Source organism: Tachysurus vachellii, chromosome 14 (assembly GCF_030014155.1).
Source record: "Tachysurus vachellii isolate PV-2020 chromosome 14, HZAU_Pvac_v1, whole genome shotgun sequence".
NCBI classification, from domain to species: Eukaryota; Metazoa; Chordata; class Actinopteri; order Siluriformes; family Bagridae; genus Tachysurus; species Tachysurus vachellii.
This window is the reverse complement of record NC_083473.1, coordinates 21,062,835-21,084,749: the sequence shown is the minus strand read 5'-3', so window position 1 is coordinate 21,084,749 and position 21,915 is coordinate 21,062,835. Positions and strand designations below refer to the sequence as shown.

The 21,915-nt window shown below is 38.1% G+C and overlaps 1 protein-coding gene across 1 annotated transcript; it reads left to right on the top strand.

Annotated features, from left to right (window-relative positions):
- Positions 1–12,266: 12,266 nt before the first annotated feature.
- On the top strand, positions 12,267–20,653 carry tph1a (tryptophan hydroxylase 1 (tryptophan 5-monooxygenase) a). The gene is made up of 11 exons (XM_060887305.1): positions 12,267–12,440; positions 14,403–14,540; positions 15,006–15,189; positions 15,849–15,949; positions 16,094–16,161; positions 16,887–17,083; positions 17,707–17,842; positions 18,644–18,770; positions 18,910–19,005; positions 19,150–19,283; positions 19,503–20,653. The coding sequence occupies exons 1-11, from the start codon at positions 12,345–12,347 to the stop codon at positions 19,666–19,668; spliced, it is 1,443 nt and encodes a 480-aa protein (XP_060743288.1). The 5' UTR covers positions 12,267–12,344; the 3' UTR covers positions 19,669–20,653.
- The last annotated feature ends 1,262 nt before the right edge of the window (positions 20,654–21,915 follow it).

Here is a 21,915-nt window from a genome sequence, read left to right as displayed (position 1 = left end):
TTTGATGTTGGCTTTGACGGTGCAAGTATTCGCAAAGGCCGGTGCTTTTTGGAGGCAAGTGGACATAAGGGTCAGTGTTACTTTTGGAGGCAAGTGGACAGAAAGATTGTGTAAGCTACTGGACCGCTAGGGTGCCAATACTTTTGGAGGCGAGCGGAAATGAGCATGTGACGTGATCCGAATACCCGTGAGGCAGTTCCCCTCATTGTGCTGAGTGTTTTGATATGTCACATGTCCATGTTGTGCAATTTTTTTGATTTTCACGTGACGTCAAGTTAATATAGCATTTATGTTGAACAAATTGTTTAATATGAACATGTACTTTATTGTAATACTAACTATTAGTGAATTTATATTTTATACATAACATTGTAGTAAAATTGTGTTGAATATAATTTTTCCTTAATTTATTTAATAGACATTACTGTATTGGGCATTTCATGGTGCAATCTGCATTTTTCCTGCCACAGTGTTAAATACAATGTTTTTTAAATTATTTTTTTAAAATAATAAAAAATTGTAATCCGTCAAATGTCATTTTTAATTGATTCCAACATAATGGAATATTTGTATATGCGATTCTTGTATACGCAATCTAATGACAAAAGACAATTATTCATTTTCAGTAACACAATTAAATGTGTATCATAATCTATAGGTTATATTTACCAATTCACAATACATAAACATTAGTGTTTTGTATGTCTTTTCAGATGACAAATAAAAGTACAGTGTTATGAAATGAAAAAGTCATAAAAAGGTTCCTGTGTGGGGAAAAAAGTTTGAAACCTTCCAAATACAATATTCTATCTTTTTTTATGATATGCTATATATATATATATATCTTTATATATATATATATATATATAGCATATCATAAAAACACCACAATTCAAACTCGCCGCGACAAACTTTGATGTTGGCTTTGACGGTGCAAGTATTCGCAAAGGCCGGTGCTTTTTGGAGGCAAGTGGACATAAGGGTCAGTGTTACTTTTGGAGGCAAGTGGACAGAAAGATTGTGTAAGCTACTGGACCGCTAGGGTGCCAATACTTTTGGAGGCGAGCGGAAATGAGCATGTGACGTGATCCGAATACCCGTGAGGCAGTTCCCCTCATTGTATATATATATATATATATATATATATATATACTTCAACCTGTGTTTTATATTAGCAGAATAAAGAGACTTTTAATAAGAGGTGTGTGAAAGTTCTACAAGTAGTTTGAAAATCAGGGTTTTTGCTTCATATCAATCAGATGAGAAGTAACTAGTAACTAACTACTTGAGTAATTTTTCATCGGATACTTTTTTACTCTTACTCGAGTAACTGTTAAGATTGTTACGTTCACTCTTACTTGAGTAAATATTTCCATAAGTACTTGTACTTTTACTTGAGTACAGATTTTGGATACTCTACCCACCTCTGTCAGTTAATTGTCGTAAATGCCTGATATATCAAATTTGATACAAATAAAAAGCACATTTGAAAATGGTAATTACAAAAACATAATAATGAATGGAATTTCCTGTCAATTTTTTCATGTCAGGCTTTACAGGGTTAAAGATGGTTGAAAAACGTTACCTGGCGGACAGGAGTGGAACCTTACAGTACGTGGTTTAGCTGCCACAGGTCTGCTTCAAGGTTTGATGTTGTGTGCTATGAGATTCTTTTCTGCTCAGCGTGGTTGTAAAGAGTGCTTATAGTAAAGAACTATTACTATAGTCTTCAACAATGTATACAGGTTTTCCTGTTAAAGACCATTTTCAATATATTTCAACATGTTTCTTTAATGTCCTCTCAGTGCATGATGTAATGTTATCTGTTGTCATCATACAGTAGCCTCAAACTGAAGCAGATCCCCATTAAAAAGTTTTTTTTTATTCTTTGTCATTTAACACAGTTTAGGTGTGTGTGTGTGTGTGTGTGTTTTTTTTTTTCCTTTGTGGTGTTGTACTCTTACGTCTGGATGTACAGCACTTTGGTCAACTTTGGTTGTGTATAATGTGCTTTAGAAATAAACGAAACCATTTAAATTTACTTGATGATTGTGATAATTGTGCGTAACATATTTCACATTCACTTTTTGCTATGAGGCTTTTATATGCAGACGTATCTAAGATTTGATCCAGTTGTGTGTGTGTGTGACATAGTATGGAAAGTGGTTGAGAATTTTTCACTTGTTGCGTTTGGTCTTTGAGTCCATTATATTTTTAATTCTCAAGATATCTCACGCACACAGGATGTAGCCTGTCCTGAATGCCATTCAATTACAAAGCAAAATTTAAATGAGTAATGTACATTTTGACATCATTCACCCTCCTCTCAACAGGAAACCCATTGCGCATAAGATCTAGGCAGTGACGCCAGCAAGAATATAACAGCTTTTTAATTAAGCTTGGGATTGATATGCAGAGCAGCAAAGCGCCTGATTATCATGGAAATGCAGAGTGTAGGAGGAAGACCTGGCTGAAGCGTGCAGCAAAGGCTGAATTTTAGCAATGCCATGATGATGATGATGATGCTTGCCTGCTAATATTAGTTATTATTAATAATATATATAATATTATGCTAATATTAAAGCTGATCTAGCGTGTATGATCTTTAGGCTTGAAAGCTTGCTTGACTTGCGTTTACCAATGAAGTGTGAATGTGCCTTTTTCTGTAGAAGATTCTGTGAGGTTTAGAGGTGTTTTGTGCCTTCTGGGGTTATTGGTTGATTCGAAGTGACCAGTGACAATTTAAAACAGTCCCAAAAGTGAAGCAAAGGAGGGGGAAAAGGTTATTAAAGCCTGATTGCTGTTTCTAAGCTGAAATTGTTCATAGGTGGGATCTGCAACAGCTCAGATACATGGTCGTCTGTCAAAACACCACGCAGGCATAACGTTCGACTCAATCTAGGGATATGGATTTTATTTTTATTTGTTGATGTTTAATATCCAGACGATGTTGTCCAAATCCAAACTTTTCCCTTGGACAATCACCAAAATAAAAATAAAATCCAAATCCCTAGTTTTTTTAGTTTTGAGTTTTGTTTGAGTTTTGAGTTTGCTCGCTCATTATTTTTCATCTGAATAGCAATACCAAGAAAAACTAGATTTGTAAAGTTCGTTGCAACAAACTTTGATGTTGGCTTTGACGAGGCAAATATTCGCAAAAGTCGGGCTTTTTGGAGGTGAGTGGACATAAGGGACAGTGTTACTTTTGGAGGCAAGTGGACAGAAAGATAGGGTGCCAAAACATTTGGAGGCAAGTGGAGACGAACATGTGACCTCATCCGAATACGCCTGAGGAAGTTCCCCTCATTGAGTGTTTTGATATGTCACATGTTCATGTTGTGCTAATTTTTTATTTTCACGTGACGTCGTCAGAATACACGTGAGGAAGTTCCCCTCATTGTTCTGAGTGTTTTGATAGGTCACATGTCCATGATTTTGCATATATTGGGGGTGGGGCTGCGGCACAACCGAAAGGCCAGTCGGTACACCAATATAAAAGTTTGTTCAGAGTATCACTCTAAAGGATCTGGCCGAGTTTGGTGTAGACAGTTCGAAAGCTTGCCGAGTTATAAACCTCCAAAGTTTATAATGGGAGTCTATGGGGAAAATAGGCCACTTTGAGACCCGGTACCGGAAGTACCGGTACTCGGATCGCTTAGAAAAGTCATAGCAACAAACCTCAGACCAGGGTGTACAACATATCCGAATTTGGTGCATGTGGCTCGAAAGCCCTAGGCCGCATTAAATTTTATAAATTTTTGTCTAAGCTTAAATACTGTAGGAAAACAGAATGTTGGCTTCTACAAAGCCAACATAATAATAGAGGAACAGTCACCAGAACGCTACCAAAAATTCTGGTCAGGCAAACCATGAACATACATGTTGCAGCACTCTTATAGCTGCTTCGTGGAACTCACTGAACTGAACAGACATAAATATACAGCTCTACCTGGGAACAGTTTCAAAAGACCAACAATACAGTGATTAAAAATACATGAGCGTCGACAAAGCTGTTGAAGAGGCATGTGTGTATAAATGTATGTTGCCTGGCACGTTCACTGTTCCATTCAATCCTCTCTCTCGCTCGCTCACACACGACACTCTCTTATATGGTGTCTTTCCTAATCTCTCATTCGTCCTCACCTGTCTCATTAAAGCGTTAGTAACTCCGTCTAATCAGAGTCGCTTTGTCATTTCCTGCAGCCGGCGCTTCTCTATCTCCTGTCAACAGTACGACAATGAAAGTTTCCCCTCGGCCGTCACCTTCATGAATCCTTCTGTGGCCCAGAATAGATTGCTGACGCCATCACACCTTTGATTGCTCCCGTCTGTACCTCATGCGTTTTTTTTTTCATGTTTTTTTTTTTTTTTTTTTCAAACTCCTCTTTGTTTAGATCGTTACTTAAATTTCTTCTTACTTTTTAAGTTCAACAAATAACATGTTTCTTATGTTACTAAGCAAAGACATACAGTACATGCATGTTAAAGTGTTTTGATGAAACAGTGTATGATTACTGAGACTTACAGTATGTATCTCCGGGACTACCACAAGTGACTAACTTTACATATATGAAGCTTTATTCCTGCTCAGGGTTCGAATGCAGACTGTAATCCTTTCTGAGAAGATAAATCTGTTTCTTTTGTGTTTGTAAAATTGTTTATTATATATCTGATTTGTGTAATGGATATAATTTAATAAGGATTGTGGACGTGTGTGTCGGTGGATTGTCTGAAGTTGCATAGGCGTGCGAAGAAAATGTAAACATATTTAATGAAATATATTAATAATTCTGTAAGCTATTTGACCGGGAAATGTAGAGAGGTGAAAGTTCATTCATTCATTCATTCATTCATCTTCTACCGCTTATCCGAACTACCTCGGGTCACGGAGAGCCTGTGCCTATCTCAAGTGTCATCGGGCATCAAGGCAGGATACACCCTGGACGGAGTGCCAACCCATCGCAGGGCACACACACACACACACTCTCCTTCACTCACACAATCACACACTACAGACAATTTTCCAGAGATGCCAATCAACCTACCATGCATGTCTTTGGACCGGGGGAGGAAACCGGAGTACCTGGAGGAAACCCCCGAGGCACGGGGAGAACATGCAAACTCCACACACACAAGGCGGAGGCGGGAATCGAACCCCCAATCCTGGAGGTGTGAGGCGAACGTGCTAACCACTAAGCCACCGTGCCCCCCCGAGGTGAAAGTTATACCTACAAATTCTCCCATGATTCAATGACAAAGCGCACACACCCATGTCTCCAAACAGGAACGTTTACCATGTGCTTAAATAATGTTTGTAGCACTAGAGTCAGAGATGATGTTAGAGAAAATGAGAATTAATCATAAATGATCAATTCAACAGTGCTCAGCAACACATATACACTACATATCCTATGTATTCCAAATCGTACCAAATCTTTAAATCTGTGTGTACAGTATACAGTAAGTGAAGCATCCATGAGATTTGTTAGTCTCTGGCATTATAGCTAGTTATAGTGAGTGTGTGACAGTGGGGTAGTTGAGATTAGCAGAATTTCTAAGCATTCCGAGTGTGTGTGAGTGTGTGCGTGTGTGTGTGTGTGCGTGCGTGCGTGCTTGCACGTCTAAATCCTCTGAGCAAAATGAACAGAAGCCAGATGCATGGGTTATGTAATTAACATCACTGACATTGTTTTTTGCCATTTTGTACACGTATACAGTACATGAATGAAAAGCTTCTGATGACTTCAGTGGTTTCAATTCAGACCTCTGGACATTTGTCGTAACTGATTTGTTAGCAATAAACTACTGTAGCTAACTGTGACAAGGGATTTTCTGAATATTTAACTCCTCAAAACAGGAATCTGCAGGAGTATATAATATTTTTATAAATGCTGGTATTTACAGAATAAACTTAAAGGTTTAAAGTTTACTGGTGATGCTGTGAGCTTCCATGTTAATTTGATGTCTCATTTGAATTTGGGATTGAGGAGACGACCTCACGAGTAGAAATGGCTTCGTTCCGAGTCGGAGATCGGTTAGTCAGATGCACGGACGTCAAATACATATTCAATTCAAATCAATTTATTTGCCTAATGCTTTTAATGTGAATTCACATTGTCTCAAAGTATATTGTACAGAAGTATAGAAACAGAATAACAAATTTTAAAAAGTTTAAAATTAAGTTACTGTTTATGTCTAACAATATTCCTTAATGAGCAAGCTCGAGGCAACAGAGGTGAGGAAGAAACCTTGGGAGGAACCAAACTCTGACACTGGACAGTAAATAATGTCCTTTCTACAACAGTTTATAGTCCAGTGGAATTAAGGAACCAAGAGCTCCCTAGGAACTTAACAGGTCAGCGAAATTTTAGAGTTAATCACAGACTTAACACTAATTCCTTCCTGCTGAAGTCTTCAAATATTCACTGATGAAGACCCGAGCACAAAGCTGACCAACGCAATAGTAGCTCAAAGATGGCATGAAGGTCTATAGGAGATGAGACTCCAACCAGGGGTAAGGCATTAGGATTGATGACATAGGTCTGGAAGGAGAAGCGATCAGACTAGGAACTCAGAACACTGGGAGCTCGGGAGTGGGCTCAGGCTCGGGACATGTAATGAATCGTTTGTGTGGATCTACTGTGGTCTAGATGTAACATGATGTGGAATTCAGATATTTTCAGTAGTCTTGGTCCTACTTTGAGAAACTTGCTTGCTTTTTATCCAGGTTACTTGTTCAGTAGTAGATCTGCAAACAAGTCAGATACACAGTTAAAAAATTTGAAATGGTCTGGAATCATGAGCTAGAATGCGATTTGCTTCAAGCAGCCAAAGCTGGACCCAGTATTCGGGTTGATAGCCGACGAATCGAGCTTTGTTGTGTGTTTTACTGGTTGACTGCCAAATGAGCCTGTGTAATGAGGCGAGTCTGTAATGAGATGAGTGGGCACCGTTGAGCTCACAGTAACACGGCTCTTTCTCTCCGGACGGAGAGAGGCTCTTCAGCACAAAGGGCTAGAAGCTGCATAATGTCAGCCTGCTCTGTCGTTAATTAACACTGAGATCCTTTTTTTGTTGTGTCTAGAAAAAGGGGAGGTTGAGAAATACGCCTGAGCTTATACGTTTAATTAATTATTTTATTTCACTTTAGATTATTGCAATTATGACTCAAGTACCGTATGAGTACATGATCGTTTTCTTCAGATTTCAATCGTTCGTGCCATTCGACGTTTAACAGAAACACTAGCGCTGACAGTTCCACTAATTAGAATGTGGTGTTTAAGACCAATTTTCCATTAATCCTATACACCACTATAACCGCAAACGACTGAGATGGCACGGTGTCCTGATATGACCGGTCTAATTCTCATGCACCGTGTAATGTCTAGCAGCATCTTAACCTAATTACCAGTATTGGGTTACCAGAAAGAGCATCCCATACCACTGAGTGCTCATTATAACCATCTATGCCACTTAAACCACCCTAATGATCACCAATATGCGTGTGTATCAGTGCAACACAAAAGCAGTGGCTTGAGTCATAGTGTCTTTTTATGTCTTACAGGTGATTAAAGGCAGCTACATGGACACAGCAGACAGTGTTTATAAAGCATAATTGTTCCCTTACCTTAAGAGACCTTAGATGTACATTGGACTTTAATAAGGAGCCAGCAACCTCATTATAGGGATCAGTGTACAAAAGAAGAAAGGGTTTTTAAGAGCTTTGCTTGAACATCCACATTGTCAAACCAAACTGTCTTATTAAAGACATGAACACATAGCAGGCTCTGTACCTGGAAATGTGGCCTGGTGCTTATCAGGTCCATCACCAAAGTACATCCCGTTTATCCAGATCCCAGAGGATAGCGCTTTGATCCTCTTTTCCTCCCCAATCCAGGCTCCTGAATAACCCTCTGATGTTGATCTGAATTTGTTTGCCTTCTGCCAGGTGAGTCTCATCAGGGTTTACACACTGTCCCTGACAGCACACACACTCCGTAAACATACACACCTGTACCATCGTGTCTAAACATCAACCAGTGGGATTTTAGCAGCACTGCTTAATGTTAAGTCAAATAGTTTTATCTTAATTATGTACATATACACAATATGGCCAAATGTTTGGTTACACCCAACTGTCACACCCATATGAGCTTTTTCATTTAGTCCAATGTTTGCTGTTATAATAACCTACACATTTCTGGGAAGGCTTAGATTTTTGGAACATGGATTTGGGGGATTTGCTCATTCAGCCACAAGAGTATTAGTGAAGTCAGGCACGTAGGCAGTGTTCCAGTTCTTCCCAAAGGGTTGAGGTCAGGGCTCATGTTTGGATGTCTTAGTTTCAAATTATAGTAATACTACAGCACAAAGACATATGATACAAATATTGGCTTTCTATTTTGTGGCAGCAGTTTGGGGACGAAATATGAAAAATATGAATACGATGGTCCAAGTATCTACAGATTTTTGTCAATTTTGTATGAAAGGATTTTTTGTTACCATGAACAGGATGCAACATTCAAAACAATGTAAATTCTTTTTACACACGATTATTTGTGTAAAACAAGATTCAGTTTTCGAAACCAAAATTCCGGTAAGACGTACACACACAAGCAACATAACGGAATAAATTCACCAGATATGCCGGTCACAAAGCATGTTCTTCACATGCTTCAGAGATTTCCTACAGGTACTTTCAGTTTAAAGACATTTATTGTTGGCTGATTGACATCTCTATATTGCGAAAGGCTGTGTGAGTGTGTGTAATTGTGCCCTGGGATGGGTTGGCACTTCATCCTGGGTGTCTGCCTCCATGCACCCTGTGTAGGTTATGCAGTACAGAAAATGGATGGATAGATGGATGAGTGGATGGATGGATGGATGGATAGATGGATGGATGCAGGTTTCAGCACAAGTTCATGAGATCCAGTGTAGGAGGGTAAACTTAGAGTTGCTTTAAATCATTTCCGGGCATCTCTTTCTATTACACAGCTCAGGTTTGTGTTCTGATTTGTATTACAGGTTATCAGAGATATTAATCACTAATGCACTGTATGAGTGTCCACCATGATGGATCACTGTGTAAAGAAAAATTAAGTGCTTTATGAATGAAGCAAATATACAGATGACGAGCATACATTGTCTTGGGTTAGTGTCCCAATAAATTGTCATCACTGTTATAATGTGCCACTTATGTAGCCTTTTTTTTTATGTAATCCTACTACCTATTTTTTATCAGGGCAAAATTTTGTGATTACAGATAAACTAAAGAACCCACTCATGGCAGTTAAACTCTCAGTACATACAAATTAAACATGGTGGTTTTTATAAAAAAAATAAATAAATAAACAAATAAAAATAAAGTAATTCCTTGCATTACTCCATATAATTCACAGTGCCTGGGTTTTTATAAAAAAATAAAAATAAAAAAAATAAATAAATAAATAAAAAGAACAATAAAAAAATATCGAAATAAAATCTGAAATGAAATATGTCATTGTGAAATGAAATGATGGCATTAATGACAGTCTAATGACAAAGTAAAATTGTGAGAAAAATGACTGAAAAGTTTATTGATATTACTAAGAGAACATTTTCCCCCTTTCTACCATTCCTGACGAAGTGACTTTACTGCATCTCTCTCTCTCTCTCTCGCTCACACACACACACAAACACACATTCATTTGTGCAATTCTAAAAAAAAATCATCAAAAAAGAGACTTTTGTTGATTTCTGTGGTCACTTATCATAGTTCCACAACTTACTAAGACCAAGCACCACATTAGACTTGAAGCCTTGGAGAGCCGTAGCCACAAACTGGAGATGAGGCTTAATCCTCTAAGCCTTTCACCCTTACACGTGCACCAAGCCTGCAAACTTACTGACCCAAATTTGCACAGTGGATCAGAGTGACTGGATCAAATGGGTCACACAGACAGTCCTGTGTCAATCTCTGACACTAAAATATAAATATATTAAAATAAAATTAAATATAGCATTCTTTATACTACACTTTACCTGTGCAAAAGACATATCAAATGCTTTCAAGAGTTATATTTCCAGTAGAGCAGAAATGTCTCAAGCAGAGTATCCAAATAAAATCAAAGTATCCTTCTTAATCTTTCTTAATTTGATTAGGTCAACACAATATTGTTTGACCATACAGTAGTTAGACTGGTCAGTGCTGTTTCTGTCTATTGTATTTTTTTGTATTGTCTTGTAATTATTTGTCTGCACTGTCTTTTGTCCTGCACTGTCTTTCTGTCTTGTCCTACACTGTCTTTTGTCCTGCACTGTCTTGTCTTGCACTGTCTTTCTGTCTTGTCCTACATGGTCTTTGTCTTATGTTCTGCTCTGCCTTTCTGTCTTGTCCTACACTGTCTTTCTGTCTTGCCTGCACTGTCTTTGTTTTTTTTGTCTTGTCCTGTACTGTCTTTCTGTTTTGTTCTACACTGTCTTTCATCCTGCACTGTCTTCTCTGTCTTGTTTGTATTGTCCTGCACTGTCTTGTTTGTCTTGTCCTGCACTGTCTTGTCTGTCTTGTCCTGCACTGCCTTGTCTCTCTTGTTTGTCCTGTCCTGCACTGTTTGCACCAGGTTGCACAGTTGCACTTTATGTGGCTATAAGACTTACTTACTAAGTCCTTAGCTCTGTCTATGTTTTATGTAGCACCCTGGTCCTGGAGAAACGTTGTCTCATTTCACTGTGTACTGCAAAAACTATATATGTTTGTAATGACAATAAAAGCTTCTTGACTTGACTTGACTTGATGTATACGTCTAAATTCTGGCTTTTTTGTCTGCAATTAATTTACAGTTCATTATCTCTATTTTGTTTTTTATGGTGAATTCACGTGTTGGTAAAGTTTTGGAATTTACAAAGTTATCTAAGAAAACAATACTCCAACACACACCCACACACAAACACACACACCCACACACACACACACACACACACTTTCCTCAAATCCTTAAAGTGTTGACTATCCACATGTGAAGAGTGGGACATGGTAGCTCGGCGGTTATGGTGTTGGACTAGGCAACTGAAGGTTCAGGGCCTTTCTCAGGGGCCCAACAGTGGCAGAACGGTGGTCCTATGATTAAAGCAGTGAATGGTTGTGAGTTTAAATCACACACTTGAATGGTTGTGAGTTCAAATCCTAGGACCGCCAAGCTGCCACTGCTGGACCCCTGAGCAAGGCCCTTGACCCTAAGTTGCCTAGTTGTATGTCGCTCTGGATAAGGTGTCTGCCAAATGAAGTAAAAGGGTCAGTGAAGAAGCATGGCCTACCATTTTGTCAACACTTTTTCCTTGTTTTGTTTTTTTCTGACCCATATTTTCATTGTTTTAGACTTTTACTTTAATCCTCAATTTCATATTTGTTTCTTACTTTTTTTGTAGAATACACAAAATCATAATTTTAATAAAAACATCTTGACCAATTCCATCATCTACATATTGATGATTGAATGAAATCAGTGCTCTTAAAGGTACATCAGATAGGATTTATGAAATATAGGCCTCTAACGGCTAAAATGTTTTTTTTACTCACTGAGCCTGCCATCATTCCCATCCAAAGCTTAGAGTAGTTCAACGAGAGTAAGCATGCTAACTATAGTCATCATTAATAGGGACTGTCATATCATCACTTGTGAATTAGCACATCCAACTTTTTACAGCCATCCAGCAGATCTCCTCATAATGATTTAAGACTATGTGGTAGGCTGTATCACTGAAATGGTTATGAAATGAGTTACAAGATGTATGAAACCTGCCTGACTCTACCTTGACTGTAAGAAAGGACAAATATTAACTCTCGCACCATTAAGAGTGTATAAAGTGAGACATGAAACGTCCTTCCCTCTTTAAACTTATAAATAAATTGTATGGTTTGGATATTATAGTCACAATGGATCTATTCATTCTCCAAAGAGTGTGTGATTGTATTTGAGAGTATTTTGCCATTGTACAATTTTCTGTATAGCTTTTTCTTCAAATCCTGCAGGACTTGCAGATTTTATTTGTTTTGTTTTGTTTTGTTGTTGTTTTTTTTTTATGTGACTCATTACCTAGTCGATGATGAAGTCCTCTGCGTTTACACGACACGTTTTGTGTATGAAGAGAATAAAAAAAGGCGTGGGTCTTGTGGTCCATGACGTGAAGCGTACAGCTGTTTTTCCATTCGCTGTGGGGGGGGGGAGCTTATCATCCATCCTCTTGTCCCTCCTCACTGGTGTCCATAAGTAGCATCGCGCACTCGTCTACTGCATCACTCCATCCTGCAAAATAAAAAGACTGATCCACGGGTCCAAATAAAAGGCGCGTTTCCAAGCGAACTTACAATGTATTCGAGCAAAAGCGAAGGGCCACGCAGAGGAAGGTCATTTGACTCAATGAACCTCGGCTTGTGTTTGGAAGAAAAGCAACTTAATAATGAGGTGAGAAGCCTGTCTCTAAGTTGTGTGTGAGTTTGAGATTAAATGTATGCACTGAAGAAAGTTAATAGAAGGTTAACCAGCCTACTATCCTGACGTTTCTGTTTTTGATGCAATGAAGTCATTAGGGATTTAAATTGTTATTCTATAGCAATATGTGCAGGTTTTAGGTTGATGTGCAGGTCCTGCGATGTCTCACGTGTGCACAGGTGTGTATGGTCGGTTTATTAACCAGACACGAGCTTTAATAAAGTCGTTAAGCCGAGTCACTCTGAGACTGGCGAGACTGTTCGTGCGTCAGGCTTTAAGAAGGTCAAGACCGCGACGTAGTGTGTGTGGGCATGGAAGCAGTGATTTTACGCGCGATGGCAAGTTAGCCTTAGACTTTATGGGTAATTAGGCTATATCATACATTTTAGAATGAGACCTTGGAAAAACTGGGGCTCATATAGAACTGTCAGTGAAAAGTGCAGTGCTTTAGAAAGATGAGTGATGTACTTTTATATATTAATCCCTATTAGAAGAACCTAACTGAAGTTGACACAGGAGAGAGAGAGAGAGAGAGAGAGAGAGAGAGAGAGAGAGAGAGAGAGAGAGAGAGAGCTTAAGACTACTTTAACTACTGTTAATTAAGACTACTTGCGTAAATGAGCATATGCGTAAATGCAAAGCACAGTGATTAATTGCTCCACAATCCGTGTTAAGATTAGTGTAGGGCGGGATTATTAATAGCCTTCTTGGCACGACAAATGGGATTGAAGTAAGGAGACTCGTGCTGGTTAAAGTGAGCCTCATTTTCTCGGTGTTGTTTAAAGTGAACCTCATGCTCTCGGGACTACAGAATGGACAGCGGGCGCACAGAAAGCTGCTTCAGCTCGCGTTTGCGCACGCTACAGCGGTCAGTACATGACATAGAGCTCCGTGTGTCTCACTTGGGTCTCTTCTGTAATACTTTTTAAATCTCTTAAACTAAAAGAGAAAATACAATAAGCAGTATTCTATTCTGGTGGTACGCTGAGCACTGACAGTGCATTCTGACTACTCACAATGTATTAATTGAATTTTAGTGTATTTCGTTATATGTATGTATTAATTCAAATGTAGTTTACTGAAGTAGTGCGTGTAGTAAATATAATTTATATTATACCTTGTATTTGGATAGAGAAAGAGAGGGGGAGAGAGAGAGAGAGAGAGAGAGAGAGAGAGAGAGAGAGAGAGAGAGAGAGAGAGAGAGAGAGAGAGAGAGAGAGAGAGAGAGAGAGAGAGAGAGAGCACAAGAGAGAGAGAGAGAGAGAGAGAGAGAGAGAGAGAGAGCGCAAGAGAGAGAGAGAGAGCGCAAGAGAGAGAGATAGAGAGCGCAAGAGAGAGAGAGAGAGAGAGAGAGAGAGAGAGAGAGCGCAAGAGAGAGAGAGAGAGCGCAAGAGAGAGAGAGAGAGAGAGAGAGAGAGAGAGAGAGAGAAAGAGAGAGAGAGAGCGCAAGAGAGAGAGAGAGAGAGAGAGAGAGAGAGAGAGAGAGAGAGAGAGAGAGAGAGAGAGCAAGAGAGAGAGAGAGAGAGAGAGAAAGAGAGAGAGAGAGAGAGAGGGGGAGAGAGAGAGAGAGAGAGAGAGAGAGGGAGCACTTCCTCTTAGACTGGAAGGGGAATAATTACTCTCTTTAGAAATAATAGACTAAATACATGCAGGTAAATTGTGTTCATTTTTCTATTCACTGATGTAAGAGTTGTTAAAAAAGCATCAACTCATAGAGAAAGACAGAGAGAGAGAGAGAGAGAGAGAGAGAGAGAGCGTGCGTGTGTGTGTGCGTGTGTGTGTGTGTGCTTGTAACCCTTCACTTAATCCACACCAATTTAATCCACACCCTTAATACGGTGTTTTAAAAAGAGTTTGTAATCATTTTATTGGGGGCACTGACAAGGGACAGAGACACTAATCACACTGACAGGTTTTTTTTGACATCTTTTACAGATGAACAAATCAACCTTTCCTAAGATTGATGAGAACAAAGATAACAAAAGCGTGTGTAAAGAAAAGGGTCGTGCAGCTATAGTATTCACACTGAAGAATGAAGTCGGGGGGCTCGTGAAAGCACTGAAACTGTTCCAGGTAATTCTATTCCGGCAGTGTTTGTATATACGAGTTAGGTCATCTTGCATTATAGAGTTTAAACAAACAAATTAATAATTGTTTCCGTAGACCTATTTAAATGATTTCTCTAAAATATATATATATTTTTAAAATACAACAACATTGATGCCAGTGCTTATTCAAGATATTTTTAATTCAATTAAAATGGTTAAATTTTACAACTCTTATTTAAAACATTATTTAATCCTGTCAGATATAACCAAACAAACCTTTAGGCTTATTGTATTAAGGATTTTATGCATCACAGTTTATGTTGAATTTCCTACTTTTAAACTTTATTTCTTTCTTCTTCCAATAAACACCAATAAAGATCTTGCACATTTTTTCAAAAAAAATATTATTTGTCTTCTTTTTTATTTACTGCACATCTTCTAAAAAAAAGAAAGCTTGTGTATATGACCGTGTATTGATTTTTATCAACAGGAAAACCAGGTCAATCTTGTGCACATCGAATCCCGAAAGTCCAGGAGGCGCAACTCAGAGTTTGAGATCTTGGTGGACTGTGACAGTAACCGTGAGCAACTCAGTGACATCATACATCTGCTGAGTAAACACGTCAACGTGCTCGAGCTGGACACACCAGACAACCGACTGCCGGAAGAGAGCGGTACGACCTGGAAAACATGTCCACATGCCAAACATACCATACTAGGAGAAACTGTAAATCTATGTCGTATAGAAACTGCTTGCAACTTCTTGTGCTACTTTTATGCATTATTTTGCACATGGACCCTTTAACATTTTTTAAACATTGTATATCATCTGTGTGTAGAATAATTTCAATTCGATTCAATTCAATTTATCTGTAAAGTGATTTTAACAATTTACATTGTGTCAAAGCAGCTTTACAGATATATAGAAACAGAAAAGAAATAAATAAAAATATGTCAAAATAAATAAATAAATAAATGAATAAATAAATGAAAGCTTTAAAATGAAGTTACTATGTATCTCTAACATCTATCTTTAATGAACAAGCCAGAGGTTACAGTGGCAAGGAAAAACTCCCTGAGATGATATAAGGAAAATGAATGATTATTGATCATTAATTTTTGACTGAAATTTTTAAGATTAATCACTGAATATATGATTAATTGTTCATTATTTAAAGCAACATTTTCTCCTGAATACAAACAGTAACTTTTCTAATTTAAGAATCTGTATAAAACATTACTCATTACTCATTGTGATACCTTTTTTTTTTTTTTTTTAAGTATCTTCATTCACACATTGAAATAAATATTATAAATCGATATATTTTCACAGAAATGGAGAATGTACCTTGGTTTCCCAGGAAGATCTCTGATTTGGATAACTGTGCAAACCGTGTGCTGATGTATGGCTCGGATCTGGATGCAGATCACCCGGTAAACCTTCGTTAGTTGACACAGCAGTGTGATTTGCAAAAAAAATAAATAAATAACACGAATAGTGACTGTCTTGTGTTTCTAGTTCAAATCCTCTGTAACAACACGCCAGATTCATTGTTGTGTTGTGTTTCTGTTCTGTAGGGATTTAAAGACAACGTCTACCGCAAAAGGAGAAAATATTTTGCAGATCTGGCCATGAATTACAAGCAGTAAGTAAATCCGTAATAAGGATTATTTTCTATTTGTATTTTATTTGTCATTTATTGTAGGCTCTGGTAGATAAAGTGAAAGATTAAGGGAAAGAATTTAAATGTGACAAATTAATTTACCATAAGATGTGTTAAATAGTATATTAACTTACTATAACAGCACATCCTGAAGTGTTTTTTTTCCTTACTGATATTAATATATCTATTTTATTCTATATGTATTTCTTTCTATGCGAGACATTTAATTATTAAAAAATAAAAAACACCCGGGTGGCAGCACACCATGTTCGTGATGGTTATTTTCTTATTTTAACAAACCCCATCATATTTTATTATTTTTATACCACAGCGAATTGACAATTATTACTTTTTTATTTATTAAAGACCTATTTATATCATAATTGAACCCTTTTTCAGGTAAATTAGTACAACATCCTCGAAACAAGTTAGTTCCTGTTATCACTGCCATTATCTCACATTCTCATAAAGATTTCAGCAGTCATTTAATGTCTTTGTTGAATAACATTGTTTAATATCTGTTCATTATTAAGCTCAGATTACATCAAGTATTCACTCTATAAGTCACTGTGAATTACTGAAGCAATATCGTATTAGAATGAATACACCGGAGTTACCGTGACAATAGAATAGACAATAGAACAACAAGTTCTGACCGGTTCATTAATAAGAGATACATCATTTCTTTCTGTGTCTCTGTTTACCAGTGGAAATCCCATTCCCCATATTGAGTTCACAGAGGAGGAGGTGAAGACGTGGGGGGTCGTGTTCAGAGAGCTCAATAAGCTCTACCCAACTCACGCTTGCCGCGAGTATCTGAAAAATTTACCTCTGCTCAACAAGTACTGTGATTATCGCGAGGACAACATCCCACAGCTGGAGGACATCTCACGCTTCCTAAAAGGTGAGATGACAGACAACACACTCTGTATCTTTCAACTGTATTTAGAGAGAGAGAGAGAGAGAGAGAGAGAGAGAGAGAGAGAGAGAGAAGAATGAAATTCACAGAGAAAGACAAAAAGAGAGAGGCACAAAGGGAGATAGAGAGTCACAGAAAGAGAAAAGGAGTGAAAGTCACAGAGAGAGAGAGAGAGAGAGAGAGAGAGAGAGAGAGAGAGAGAGAGAGAGAGAGAGAGAGAGAGAGAGAGAGAAGGAAAAGGGAGATCACATAGAGAGAGAAACTGAGAAAGAGGGAGTCACAAAGTGAGAGAAACAGACAGACAGTCAGACAGACAGAGAGATAGATAGATAGATAGAGAGAGAGAGAGAGAGAGAGAGAGAGAGAGAGAGAGAGAGAGAGAGAGAGAGAGACAAAGAGAGAAGGAAAAGGGAGATCACATAGAGAGAGAAACTGAGAAAGAGGGAGTCACAAAGTGAGAGAAACAGACAGACAGTCAGACAGACAGACAGACAGAGAGATAGATAGATAGATAGAGAGAGAGAGAGAGAGAGAGAGAGAGATTGTTCACAGTTTATTTGGAGATATTTTACCTCACATTAGTAGTGACTGTATTGCTGCATCTTCAGAGCGTACAGGGTTCACCATAAGGCCCGTGGCAGGATATCTCTCCCCAAGAGACTTCCTGGCTGGATTGGCTTTCCGTGTGTTCCACTGCACACAGTATGTCCGGCACAGCTCAGACCCTCTCTACACACCTGAACCGTGAGTACACACAGCATCAGTTTATAACTCAGTAGATAAAAACTGACCATGAATGCATTCAAATTGAATTTAAACGCAGGACCAAGTTTACTGAAATCACCAAACGGGATATCAGACTTGGTCAGGGTCCATAAAACTAAAGATTAGAGCAAAGTGTCATAAATCAGGCAATGTTCATTCGCATATAAGTGAAAAAATAAACAGTGAAAATATGAGATGCCAAAAACTACTGTCCTGAATCTGAGTTAATGAATCAAGAAATTAGAAACAGTGCAGGCGATAATTTAGGGCTGGCTGATGATCATGGGAGTTGTTACTTTAGATTAAGCTCTTATACTGCGCGAAAAGTAAAAAAAAAAAAAAAAAAGGCTAATTTGATCTGGAAGGGGGACACGGTGGCTTAGTGGTTAGCACGTTCGCCTCACACCTCCAGGGTTGGGGGTTCGATTCCCGCCTCCACCTTGTGTGTGTGTGGAGTTTGCATGTTCTCCCCGTGCCTCGGGGGTTTCCTCCGGGTACTCCGGTTTCCTCCCCCGGTCCAAAGACATGCATGGTAGGTTGATTGGCATCTCTGGAAAATTGTCCGTAGTGTGTGATTGCGTGAGTGAATAAGAGTGTGTGTGTGTGTGTGCCCTGCGATGGGTTGGCACTCCGTCCAGGGTGTATCCTGCCTTGATGCCCGATGACGCCTGAGATAGGCACAGGCTCCCGAGGATAGTTCGGATAAGCGGTAGAAGATGAATGAATTTGATCTGGATGGTATTGGTTTAGAACAACTACTGAAGGCAATGTGTTTTTCAGGGACACTTGTCATGAATTGCTGGGTCACGTGCCTCTTTTGGCTGAGCCCAGCTTCGCACAGTTCAGTCAGGAAATTGGACTTGCGTCACTTGGAGTATCTGATGAGGAAGTTCAGAAATTAGCCACAGTGAGTATAACGCCTAGTTGGAATACTGTACATAAAGATCATTCTACTTCATGCTTTATGGAATTACTTCCATTGTAAATCCTTTAAAATGTTAATACGCCTACAAATGGATGTTTATTCAATTTCTGTTATGTTGCAGTGCTACTTCTTCACTGTAGAGTTTGGACTCTGTAAGCAGGAGGGAAAGATGAGAGCATATGGCGCAGGTCTGCTGTCCTCCATCAGTGAGCTGAAGGTAATTATATGGCTTTATTCTTGTCCTCACATAGTGCACGGAGATGATCGGTATTCATTTTGCACTGGCAAGTCTTCAATACACCGCTGGATTGTTTCACTACCTGTTCATGCTACATGTCTAATTAGAATATTTCTCTCCCAGCATGCTCTGTCAGGGAACGCCTGCATCATGCCCTTTGACCCCATAGTCACATGCAAACAGGAGTGCATTATAACCACATTCCAGGATGTCTATTTTATGTCAGACAGCTTTGAGGAAGCCAAAGTGAAGATGAGGTATGTGGGATGAAGAGACTAAAAAGATTTTGTAATCCTTTATTTGGTTTATTTTATAACTTATAATACTGTAGAAATGATGAGATACGATCATCTATATTAAGTGAGTTTTTGCAGTGAATTGTTCATTATTATATTCGATGCTATTGAATGTCATCGAATTGTTCTACATGCGGTCAGTAATCTTTACTCACATTTAATTCATCCTTAATCTTTCAGGGAATTTGCAAAGACAATCAAGCGACCATTTACGGTGCGTTATAACCCCTATACACAGAGTGTGGATGTGCTGAAGGACACAGCTAGCATCAACTGTGTGGTGGAGGAACTGAGACATGAGCTGGACATTGTGGGAGATGCTCTGAACAGGCTCAATAGAAAGTGAAGCATCTGAATAACATTTTCCATATAAAGATATATACATGTTCTGCTTTATATATACAACAATTTCTTCAAATCACCATGATGATTTTTCAAGGCAATCAAAGGAAATTCCTTGAGCTGTTGTTAACTATTGATTTAAAAATACTAACATTGTGTGTGTGTGTGTGTGGGCTTGACGGGGGGGTGTTGATGCATGGTGGCTTTGGGGGTCTGGGCCTAGGGTATGTTCCTGCCTCTACCCTGTATGTGGTGTTTGCATGTTTCCCTGTGCTCCATGGTTTCCTCTGGGTACTCCAGTGTTATCCTGTCCAGCATGTTCCCTGTCTTGATAGATTTCAGGGCCTTGGGATAGATTCCCTGTGACTGTGTAGGATATGCAGTACAGACAATGGATGGATATATATATATATATATATATATATATATATATATATATATATATATATATATATATATATATATAAATAATGCACATGACCATGATTTTCTCTTGAAATATGTCATGAAGGATTTGGGAATAAATATGTCACTGTATTTTAAGGCACATTTGTGTAATGATATTCACTAGTATTTATTCTGAGCTTATTGTAATATCTTTAGTAGATTTAGTATCACTTTTGGGCTTTTCCTCTATGGCGGAAATGAAAAGCACATGTAATATTTTGTCTCTGTGATCTTTATGACTTACTATATTTCTTTGTCTATATACATTCTATCTTGCATTGCGTTCTATCTTGTTTGTCATGTCTGATCTCCTGTAGCTAATACAGTCAGAGCTTTCGTTTAGAAGGACAATTATTCGTGTAAATATGTCAAGGATTATTTAAGGGTAATATTTACAAGTGAGGGTCATTAATGCTTAGCTAAAAAATGAGTAATGTAAAACAGCCCTACTGCAATACAATACAGTTTCAAATAGTGAGAATAATGTGATTTTATTAGTTAAGATGTCATACAATATTAAAAATACCTTATTTTTGTAACAATGCCAGTGTGTTTTTGTGGTTCTTTCTAACCATACTGCACTCTTCACCAGTGTGCTGGGTTCCTTACATACATACATACAGGATATATATATATATATATATATATATATATATATATATATATATATATATATATATATATATATATATATACTGCTCACTGCTGATCTTGTTATATTAGCCAGCCTCCTGTGTTCCTTTAATGAATCCTCTTTATCTAGCCTAAACTCATACTTCTAACCATCCAGTGGTCCTGTAGCTAAGCATGGCTAGTGTTTTGCCGCCATTGCCTATAGCTAGAGTGCTAGGTTATCCAGTTAGTTACTATATATCTCAATATCCAAATTTTTTCCTAATGAGCAAACCGGAGGTGACGGTGACAATGAAAAACTCCCTGAGATGATATGAGGAAGAAACATTGAGAGGAACCTAGGACTCAGAGGGAAACCTCATACTCTTTTAGGTGATAATAGACAGTAAATAAATTTTCCTGAGTGTCATGAAGAGCCATGATACAGGTCTTGCACTCAATGTCAGCCAAGAATAAACACAACCCATGGCACTGACCATCTTAGAGAAGCAATTTGATTCAGATATAAGCCTAGACTTTATAGCAATACTGATGCAGACAAAGCATGGTCAGCTGACAGCCATTAAAACCTGCTGATAATAAACAATGACTGATAAGCAAGTGGAGTTGAGAAAACAATGCTGGAAACCAGGCTGGAATTCAGGATAAGGAACAGGATTACTGTATGTGGCACAAAAGACAGATTAAAGTGTACTAGATACTGATTAGACACTGGTCAGTAATAATCCTGAACCAGTCCCTGTAAGTATGCTGGTCCATAATCTGATTACTCAGATTGATCAGAGGAAAATATACTGTAAATAACCAATATCCAATAACCAATAATATTAGCTAAGATTCGACTTGCTGTCTTGCTAATATATCTTGTTTACTGGAAATGATGCTAGTCTAACATGACATTATCCAATGAAAAAAAGATGTAAATATTTAATTTCTTATTTAAATATTTTATTTATTAAATATAGCTAGACAACATTAGCAAATTCTAAACTTACCACAACATGATTTTTTTTCCTTAAATGAGAAGTTCAACACTGCAGTCCAGTGTTCAGACGCACACATATAGTTATATCTACACTGTATAACGAGAGAAAGTCGCAGCAGTCAGCAATTTCTTATATTTGTTTTCTACATGTAGATAAACTAAACTAAAAAGAAAAATAAAGATAAA

What these genes read in the sequence shown, in the direction of transcription:
- tph1a (XM_060887305.1), top strand. Translation starts at nt 12,345, where the DNA reads ATGTATTCGAGCAAAAGCGAAGGGCCACGCAGAGGAAGGTCATTTGAC. An exon ending in CATCTCACGCTTCCTAAAAG is followed by an intron (nt 17,084 to 17,706) that starts GTGAGATGACAG and finishes CTGCATCTTCAG; the next exon opens with AGCGTACAGGGTTCACCATA. An exon ending in GAAGCCAAAGTGAAGATGAG is followed by an intron (nt 19,284 to 19,502) that starts GTATGTGGGATG and finishes TTAATCTTTCAG; the next exon opens with GGAATTTGCAAAGACAATCA.